Below are 10,952 nucleotides of genomic sequence, written 5' to 3'. Positions count from 1 at the left end.
CCTCCTGTCTGTTCTAGTACTGTATGCAGTTGCCTGGGTTATGTAAAAGAAAATGAGAGGTATTTAACTGCAGGCTGGTAAGAACAATCATTTAAAGGCTATGGATAGGATTTGAGACATTCTGTTAACGTCTACATACTAAAGAGTACAAAAGGAAATAGAGTCACCATACTATCCTACCATGATAAAAGTTCACTTCAACTCCTAGGTCATTTTCATAAGGTGTACTTTCAGATTCACCACTATTTATTCACATGTAACAATTTTATTTCCTATATATAATAATGTAAAGTAGATTTACTTATATTAAATTTCATCTGCCACACATTTCCCAAAGTCTGAATTCTGTGCTTGTCCATCTGTAATTATGTGATTCTCTCTGGATTATCTGTCTTAATAGTTAGATTAATGCAAATTTAATCAGCTGCAAGGAAGAACTTCACTATATTCTGTACATGTGTCAATATTTTTATTACTACTACTACTATTACCTCTACTACTAGTTGGTAAGTGTGGCCCAGTACTTTTCAGCCTCAGTAGATAAAATGGACGAACAATAACGTAACTTTCTCAAACCATCTTCATCCAATTCAAGGTGGCAAGGAACTGGAGCCTATCCCAGCAGCCCTGTGTGCAATGCAGAACAGACCATGGAGGAAGTGCATTTTCAGAGCAGGACCCATTCATGCACACAACAACCACATGGAGTTAATATAGCACTTGCAATTTACTGTACTGTACATAAGCTATAGAAAACCCGACTACAGCAGACCCAGGACTAGTATGATTAACTAGTTTGGGAACAACTAAGAAATCCCCAGAGGTGCCAAACAATTTTGTTAGAGGAAAGTTGACCTGGTTATTCAAGTGCAGCAGGTTAACACCATGACCCTCACCAGGACATACAACGTCACCAGAGTGAAACTGAACAAACGCATTGGTTTGTATAAATACAAATGCCTCTCGAATGTGTGATGGAATATCAAGTAAAAAGGATTTAACCCCAACCCTCTCATTTGGATTAAGGTAGGTTCTAAAAGAAAACAGAAAATGGTTGTTCAGATATATTTGTCCTTCCTGTCTTAATGTCATATTTGCTGAAATTATGCACCAACTTCATCCACTGAGACTGGAACTTTAATATGTGACAAACTATTCCACTAAATTACTAAATAAGTGGTATGCATAGATAATAATACAATGCATTTGCTTACATGAATTGACCTCTTGCATGTGCCACATTTCAAAAGTAAACCCGCAAGACGCTAAACACGCCTCATCTTAAAACACTGAAGAAAACGAACAGCATTGGGAGATGCGGCGCCTTTTAGAAGCCCGCACAATAGCCGTCGGCCGACAGTGCTTGGCGCGCATGCGTCGACGCCTTTAAGGCACGCCACACGGATTTGTCAGTCAGTCCAAGATGGCGGACCTCTTGGGTTCAATTTTGAGCTCGATGGAGAAACCTCCTAGCGTCGGAGATAAGGAGAGTCGACGAAAAGCCCGAGGTACGTAAGGAAACGTGCACTAGGTCTTTACAAACATCGTAGAAACTAATGAGTGGTCACTGAACCCCCAGTGCTACCGAAAACCCACATTTTGAACGGGCCGTGCTCGACAGCTGCCTTCTGCGACATCGGCTGTGATAGGGCCCACCTCCCCGAATCCGCTGATTGGCTGTACACTGCAGCACATGCCTTTGTGCGCTTGGCGCGCGTGTCTGTCGATCATCGAAGTGTTTTAAATATTAATATCGCAGATTTCCGGGAAGCTTTGTTATGGTGTAAAGGGACTTTTTAAGATGACTATAGGCAACCTTTCTTTGTTGAAAAACGCACCTTGCTATAATTAGTAAAACAAAACTGAAAGGCTAGAGTTATGGATTAATGATAACTATATAGTATAATACCACTCAGTTATGCAAAAACATGTTGCGGTCATTCAGCCAAAAACATCCTTAAAAGGTGTTCTGGGGTGTATGAAAAAGAAATGTACACTCAAGTGCCGTCTCGGGTGTAAGTGAGTTGATTACGGGTTATAAGCATTGGAAGTGCTGTGCCCCATTTGGTATCTGATATATAAAACATACAGTAACCTACACCGGGTTGTGTAAGTGCAGCGAACAAAAAGTGGCTTTTCTCTGGGTTCGGACGTGGCTTCAAATCTGTTTTGAGGGCTCATTTACATAATCCATCTCTGATAAGTAAGAAGCTGTATGAGTTTTAACTATTCGGTTTTATTAAAGGAGTCTTTAGTGCAAATTATTCCCCTTCAAAAACGTTTGAGTTTTGTGCTGGGGGCTTAAGCAAATACACTCATTTTTAGACAGTGTGTGTTACACTTGGAGATTGTACAACTGTACATAATGTTTTCAGCATGAATCTTCAAAGGAATAAAGCTGTGTCTCCTACCTGCAGTACTTTTCTTTAGAGTGTGGAAATAACCATGTATTATTTTTTTCCCCCGTTATATCTATAACGGATTTTAGATGTAGGCTGTCCAAGTATGCTGCACAGTGTGGATACAACACAAATAAAGTTCTGTGTATCTATCTAAAATCATTTAGCTAACAACTGGGAAGGAGTAGAAGGGAACAGATATTTGATAGCACAGTCTCTCTAAACAAATGACATTTGCGATATCTTACAAGTTATTAAACTAAAAATCTGTTAGGTAAAGAGCTTTAATTGCTTTTGTGTAACTCCTTGCAGATATTCATGTTAATAGGCACCATAGTTACTGATACATAAATCTCTACTTCAGTGTTTAAAAATAGTTGTTCCAAAGGTGCATTATTTCTCAACCTGTTTGGGGAAATACAAGGACATTCACCACATAATAATCCATCCCTTTAAATGTAATAACTCCAAAGAAAACTCTTACTTATGTAATTGGCTCAAGTGATTGTTCACAAAAAAGAACAAGGGATGTAAGCAATTCCACAGTTTTCTGCCACCACTGTCAAGAGCATATTTTAGCCTGAAAAACCTGAGAAAGACTAATAAACCAGCAAAAACATCAAGACATTTTTTTAGATTCATGCCAGAGAGTTATGTCTTAAGTTTAAATGTGTTAACTCCCAGTACACAGGATCCTCATTATATACAACATTCCAGGAAAAAGAAACTATGAGTGAGCTCGCTAGGTGAACAGAGGATAAATTTGTTTTTTGTAACACTTCATCCAGTGAAGGTCCAACTCTCAGATTTTATTATTAATGAGAAGACATCATTGCTCTGTGGCCCAGTACAACCTGTCAAACCCTGAATGTGTTCTTGGCAGTTCAACCAAATGGACTGTATTTCAGTAAATGGCAGAATCAAGGAACTTGAATTCTGTAAGGAAAAAAAAGTAATTTTTTTTTCTTTTCTTCTGAGACAGGCAGAAATGTAATTCAAACCACCCCTTCAGGATGTGATTTGTGATTACCGCAGTAATTACCCAGATAGCAAATCTGCATTTGTTAATCTGTTGCTTTTGATCAGAGCAGTTTGCAAGTCACAAGTGTGTAGTATAGTTATTTCCATAGTTCCACAGTTGGAGTGCTGAATGGTAAAGTGATCTGTGCTGTGTGCTGATGTTTTAAGTGGTAACACTCTGCTTTACAGTTCAGAGTTTAAGCTGCTAGTGCACCACACTCTTGTCATGCTACAAAGGATTAGCTGACTTGATTGGTTAGATAAATAGACCATTTTAAATCCCAAAAGAAAGTTACAAAGTCATACTAAATAAAATAATAAAGTAAAGTAAATTAAGCACGACATGTCAAGGAGTTCTGCATAAGTAAACCCAGTATCATCCTGTTCTTCTTACTGGGGTGTAGTCTACTCAAAAGCAGAACAAAGTATCTCATTTATTACAAGAAACACCTTGTAAGCCCATAAATAACTCCTTAGCCTTCGTCCAAGAAGATCAAAAATAGAAATTCAGTCTTGAACAGCGGTTTACTTCACCCTGAAGAAGTTAAGAAAATTTAGGCAGAAGAAAAACAGATGAGCGTCATTCAGAATGCAGCGTATCTTGAGCAGTAGAAGTCCGTATTTGGAGAAAATGGAAAAGGTGCGGCTGAGGAATTGTACCCTTTAAGACCCTTTCTTTTTTTTGTGGCATGTTAAAACAAAAATTCATTTGGGTGTAGTGCATACCAGATATTTCTAAACTGTCCTTTTCATTTCATTCATTGTATTTCTGTTATATGGTGCCATTCACTGTACACACCAATGCAAAGAGCAAGCGAGATTATTATTATAATAATATTAGCTAATGTTAAGTGTGACCTGTACATTATAATGTACAAAGCAAATATAAATTCAAAAGAGAATGCAGGAGAAAGCTATTCTCACACTAAAAAAATTTAAAAATTGTTATAAAAAGAGGCTTGGCGATGGTTTTTACGTCAGGTTTATAGGCTACACTGAATAAAATTCTTTATTTGTTTTTCATTTGTTTATTTCTACTTTTGTTGGGTAGTGTTAGGTCTCTCTTTTCATTAGACATTTTGGACTTAGACTTGTTGTTCAATTACAGCAGCTTGTAGAAATGAAAATAATACTGCTTTACTACCATAGTTTAAGCACTTGGAATTTACTTTGGGTTCTAAAGTCTTGTTCATTTTGTGAGCAGTTTATACTATAATGGCTGTTGATAAGCCATAGGCGCTCCTGCATATGACAGACGTGTCCTGGACAGAATCTCCATATTAAATTTTCTGAATGCTTATTTACACACTAAAAAAGAAATAAGTAAATTATAAATGGTACATTCAGGAAAACTAATATATTCCTGTGAAAACATATTCTGAATTCAGCTGGAAACTACAGTGTGAATTGAACATGTAATTTTAATCAAAGTTTAGCTACAGTACAATTGTGAGTAATCTATTAACATTTTAGTCCAGCTTGCAGTTAATGCATTATACAATACAATAAAAAAGGGGGTTTATTTCAATTACATAAAACAGTGCTGTATAAATTACACATTGACAGTGCTGTTATTAACATACAGAACATATAAAGTCCAATGCACACACCGTGTCCAAGGTTGGGTCCTGCCTTGCTCACACAGAATAAACTCGGTTCCCGTAATGCCAAGTTAGAAATACTATTTTAGTGTAACATAACATTCACAAACCTGTTTAACCTCTCTCTGTAATTCTTATAATGCATATACATTTGCACATGTTCAATCACTTCCTCCACACCTAACAATTTGCATTATCACAAATACACATCCCATTTTAACAGTAGCATGAGGCAAAGTATTGTGCCCTGCTATAATGAAGCTTAATTTCACATCCTGAAAAACTGTCTTGCTGTTATGCTTCAGAAAAGAAAGTGTAATTCAATAGTTTAACAATGACAGCTTTATCTGCATTTTTCAAAACACTGTAACACCTAAGGTGTAACAAACAACAATGCATAACAAAAATGATAATCTGTGTGTGACATATTATAATGTGATATACTTTATTTTCAAGTAAATTTCCTAATTGTCACTAATAAAGTGAACAAATCACAGCAGAGCTCCGTGTAGCATTGTCTATGTATTCTGAATTAAGAGATTCTCCCCACATTAGGAGTCTTACTCCTTTGCTGTCAGTCCTATTTAAAGACAGTAGAATTGAAGAACATGATGGATTGCAGAGAGCTTTTCAAATCACTGGACCACAGGCAGATCCGTGCGCAGATGCTGATCTGTGTAGTATGTGTCTCAGTGGAGTAGAGGCATCAGCATGAGAAGTCTCATTCTCTATAAACTGAGCCAGCGAAGATGTCCTCCAACCCTCCTCAAACAGAAAAGGCATGTTTGGAAAATGAATAAATATGACTTTGGCACAGTATTGAGTATTAAAAGGACTAAAACAAAAACAGATCACCATAGGGCAAAACAATCTAAACAAAATACGTACAGTACGTACACTTACTAAGAGGGGAACAGTGAATGGTAAAGAATCCTGATCATGCCAGGCAAAGAAATGAATGTATCAGTTTGAAGTCAGTAATTTTTCAAGATTACTGTCCTCTTGAAGATCAATTTAGAAGTCTTCTTTCAGGCACTCTTAATTGAAATGAAAACTGAATAGAAAACCTATCAAATTTATGTATGACCTCTAATGAATGATTAAAAGTTTATCATATTGTTAGTGTTCACTTGGGTACTGAGGAGTTGGACAGTTCAGCTAATGTAAAAACTGCTCTTACTATTCGACTTTGACTTTCTAGCATTTTTCATTTATGTTTGATTCTGCATTTATTCCTCTTAAATAGACTAGGAGTGTCAATTCCAGAATGGTGCTGTCTGTCTTTCCTGTGTGTGTGTGTGTGTGTGTTTTAATATAGCAATGCTAAGACTTGCAGAACTGTTTTTTTTGATGTATCATTACCTGGAATTGCATTTTTGGAGATTATGCACCATGCACCATAAGCTTTTACATTTTGAAAGTTATTTCAATTTTTTCCATCGTGGTCATTATTATAAAAAATGTGTTGATATTGTATGGTTGTTAAAGTAAAATTTCACTCAGTTATTATAAAGAGAGTTTTAAAAAAGGGGTTGCTCCTGCCTTGCGCCTGATGTTTGCCAGGATAAACACCAGCTTCCCTGTAGATAAGCAAATATGATGCATACTAGACTTTTATGACTAATTGTATAAAAAACATCTTTCAGAGCAAGCTGCACGCTTGAAAAAGATGCAGGAGGATGAAAAAAAGAAAAAAGCAGACTTCAGGAAGAAGGTAACTATGGAATTGGCCGTGTAAAATGTAGTTTCAGCTTAGATAAAGCTGCATGATTTGAGAGTAATCATTTTCCACTGTTACAGATGGAAAAAGATGTTTCAGACTTCATCCAAGATAGTGACTCCAAAAGGAAGAAGTACCAGCCCATGAACAAGATTGAGAGGAGCATTCTGTAAGAGTCATTTATTACTTAATTGAGTTTATTGATGTTCATCTGCTCAGAATATTTAATTTTCATCGTTTTTACTTATTTGTCTCCTCACACTTGCAGCCAGACAATTTTTGACAGGTCAGAGCCAAACAAAGACATTATGGTTTAGTAGGCTACCTCAGTGTGGTGGAATGTGGAGGCATAATTGTCTCTTGCCTTAGCCTAGTGCTGGTTTCTAGATAGTGGAATATCATTAGCAGTTCACATGTAACAGATTTTGTAATAAACTAAAATATGTCATTTAGTATCATCATTGGTCATTGGTTCACGGTCAATATATTTCTGATTCTACACAGAAAGCAAACCCTTTGTCCATGGCTCAGTTACAGCAGAGATAACCTCAGAAAAACTGTATTGAGAGCCCATTTCAATTCAGTTAGTGGCTTCTCATCCTGGAAGAAATATTTCTTTCTGCCGCAACAAAATCCTTCCCCTGCGTAGCTTTTATATAGAGTGATTGATGTCTTAGCAAAGTTGCACAAGTGTTTTAAAAAAAAAAAAAAGTTTGACTTTTTGCTGTTCAAAAGTGCATTTTTCCAATTTAACCTACAGCATTTTATAATTTATTTACATGATATTGATTTTACAGTAAGTCTTTTATAACTGAAACATGTTGTTTTATAATAAAGTAAATTCTGTATCCTCTTAAAGTAATTATTCATGTTTCTGAAAGTGAAAATTATTTTCTTTGAAGTTTTAGTTTTGTGTTGGACAACTTGAATAAACTGGTGAACCATAATTCTACCCTACTGCATCTTATTATTCTATTTTACCTTCACATGGAAAAATAAGAACTATTGTTTTTGTCCACCAATAGCAGTATTCAGGATTAATGTAGTTATGTGGAAAAATTAAGCACACCCCATGATTTTTTTTTACTCAAGATTTGGTCTTCCATTTAAATATTATCTATAGATTAAGGAGAAATAATATAATAATCATCAAAGTACATTTACATTATGTAGTCCATCATATAATTTTAAATCAACATGAATGCAGATTTCGCATTTTGGGGAAAAATAAGCACACTCCTACATTTATCATTACTTCAAATACCTAAAGTTAGAATTAGATATAGAAGATTGGTGAAAATGATTAGAACATTATTAGAGAGGATCTCAGAGGAACCTGTCTCATTTAAAAGCTTACACATTTATGTTTGGTTTGCTCTTAGTAGTTGAAGTGTGTCTTATCAGGTCTAGATGAAAAGAGTTCTCTAAGACCTCCAGAAATAAAGCTATGGATGCTTATGAGTCTAAGAAGGGATTTTGAAAAGAACAAATGGAGACGAATTCAAATAACTGCCAACTTGGCCAGGCCACCTCATTAAATTCAGCCTGAGAGCAGAATACAAGATGCTGAATGAAGTCTCTTAAGAACCCAAAAATTTCATCACCGGACCTTCAGGTAATTCTTCCCACTACTGATGTCAAAGTACATGAGTCTACCATTAGAAACAAGCTGTACATATTAGATCTACATGGGAGATGTGGCAGGAAGAAACATTTGTTTTCTGGAAAGAACATCAGGGTGAGGACACCAAGGCACACCCCAGGTCATCTGGAACCATGTGTTCAGGACAGACAAGGCATTGAGTTGTTTGGCCACAGTATCCGACAACATGTTTGGCAAAAACCAAAGATGACATTTGACCAGAAGAACTTGATACCATGGTCAAAATGTTCTGGTGTGGGCCTGCTTTGCTGCATCATGGCCTGGGCATTCTCCGTCATAGAATCCTCTACAAATTATTCATTGTAATAGAGGGTGCTTGAGAATAATGTAAGATTTATCTGTCTGAAGAATGAAGCTCAACCAAAAGTAGACTTTGCAATATTACAGTGACCCTAACCTTACCAGTAAATCCACCAAGGAATGGCTAGAAAGAAAGAAATTTAGGGTTCTGTAATGGCCAAGCCAAAGCCTGGATCTGAGTCCCATTCAGGTGCTGTGTGTGTGTGTGTGTGGGAGGGGGGAGAGGTTTGAAATGGGCTGTGCACACCAGACACCCCTCAAACATTGTCCAACTGAAAGATTCTGAATGGAGAGGGGTAAACTAGTTGATGTTAGACACTGGTAGAAAGTTTATCGGAGATGCCTATTTGAGGATGTTTATGCCAATAGGGGCAATATCAGCTAGTAGAGCCAAGGGGTTGTACTTACCTCTTCATTTTTTATTGAATAAATTATTATTACATATTTCACCCCCCATCCCCCCCCCAATTTATATCACCTTCGTCTAAAGAAACTTTTTTCGGCCGCAGACCCCTTTACCAAAAACTTTTAAAACTATCGACCCCCTAGTCATTTACTTTACTTACTCAAATTAATAAATTTGTACAGTACTCGATATAAAATATTTCACTAGATATCAAACTTTTCATTTTAATCACTTGTAATTAATGATTGAAAAAGATAAAAGGACTATGGAATATGGCATTATCTTGTGCAACATTTAATATCGAAACCTGCACTAATGAAAATTAAACCAAAAAAATACGAGCAGAGTTTTTTTTTTTTACATTTTTGACATTTATGAAATAAATATGTCAATTCAAAATAGGTACATATAGTCCAAGCTGTACTGTTTGCATTTCTTTTTTGGTTCAGTCAAATTATTATCTGAAGAAATAAAAACTTTTATTAACAAACAATTTTGACAGCCCCTGTGATTTAAAAAAAAAAAAAAATATAAAGTATGTACTTACTTGAAACAAGATTTTTGTTCAAACTCGAATAAATAAACTGTGTCCTCTGAGTTTCTTTTTCATAGTGCTGCTCCTCAATAAATAATTCAAAGTTCATATTACAAATAAGTACATGTCACATCAAATAAACCAATTTATAGTGTTTTATGAAAGCATGACCGTACAAGTCTGATAGATTCTGCTAATATCGAATATCCGTCGTCTTGTCCCACCGCAAGCAAGTGCAGACATGCAACGGTTTTTCATGTCCGCACTTGCTTTGATATGTTCGATAAAACAATGCATAGACATGTTTGTGCTACATGTATTTGCATGCATTCTTACGTGTGACTCTTTAAATGACACATTTTACCTTTTCGTTCGCAAGTTTGGTATGTAATGTGTTTTTTATCAAAAAGGTGTTTTTTTTTTAATTATTTTATTTCTTAATTAGGTACCTATTGGAATCATAGATATTTTGAGTAACAAACAAGTAGCAGTAGTAAGGGGGTCTATTTTTGCTGTTGTTTACCCCAAAATGTTTTTATTGAAACTATCGACCCCTATATTGACCACTTTGGGAAGTCTTGGTTTAAATGAAGATAAAATCTTTGTCCACTTATGGTAAAAGAGAGAAAATGTTTAATGGGGTGTACATACTTTTTCACATATTGGTATGTTATTATTGTATGAACCAGGATATCTTCACTTAACTGTAAATTGTAAAAATCCTGAATTTACGTGAAAGCATGCTTCTCGTTACACAAGGCTTTTCTGCCTGGAAAATCAACCAGGACCCGAGTGCTATAAACCAGCAATGCTCACTGCCTGTATAGCATTCAATGCATGTGTTAATTTGTGACTTCCCTTTTATGATATACAAGCAAATTTAGTTTTAATGGATGTATTTGTTTGCCTGTTTTTAGTCATGATGTTGCAGAGGTGGCTGGGCTGACGTCTTTTTCATTTGGAGATGATGAAGAGAGCCGGTATGTCATGATCTTCAAAAAGGCAAGTCTCTTTTCCTCCTCTTTTTTTTTTTTTCTAGCATAAAACAAGCAATTGTTATATAGGGAATTTTCTTAATGTTTTCTCCTTGATATACAAGTTGCCTAATGGATACAAAGAAGCATTTTAAGTCCTGGTCCAAATGAAAAACCTTTTGAGGCCTTTAACCCTTTTAGCTAAGTTCTTAATTGCCTGAGTAATTCCCTTTATTGAAATTTTAACTGATATGTATACTTTTTTTTTTTTTTAAATCTTCACCTGAGTAACATTTCAACTTTTGTTATAAGAAATTTCATTTGATTTTTAGTA

The 10,952-nt window shown here is 35.7% G+C and overlaps 1 protein-coding gene across 1 annotated transcript; it reads left to right on the top strand.

Moving 5' to 3' along the window:
• The first annotated feature begins 1,399 nt into the window (after window positions 1-1,399).
• Window positions 1,400-10,703, top strand: spag7 (sperm associated antigen 7). Its single transcript, XM_039747202.1, has 4 exons — window positions 1,400-1,508; window positions 6,667-6,734; window positions 6,821-6,909; window positions 10,562-10,703. The coding sequence occupies exons 1-4, from the start codon at window positions 1,424-1,426 to the stop codon at window positions 10,686-10,688; spliced, it is 369 nt and encodes a 122-aa protein (XP_039603136.1). The 5' UTR covers window positions 1,400-1,423; the 3' UTR covers window positions 10,689-10,703.
• The last annotated feature ends 249 nt before the right edge of the window (window positions 10,704-10,952 follow it).

Source organism: Polypterus senegalus, chromosome 3 (assembly GCF_016835505.1).
Source record: "Polypterus senegalus isolate Bchr_013 chromosome 3, ASM1683550v1, whole genome shotgun sequence".
In the NCBI taxonomy this organism is placed as follows: Eukaryota; Metazoa; Chordata; class Cladistia; order Polypteriformes; family Polypteridae; genus Polypterus; species Polypterus senegalus.
Note: the sequence above shows the minus strand (reverse complement) of the source record. Positions and strands in the feature narration are given on the sequence as shown.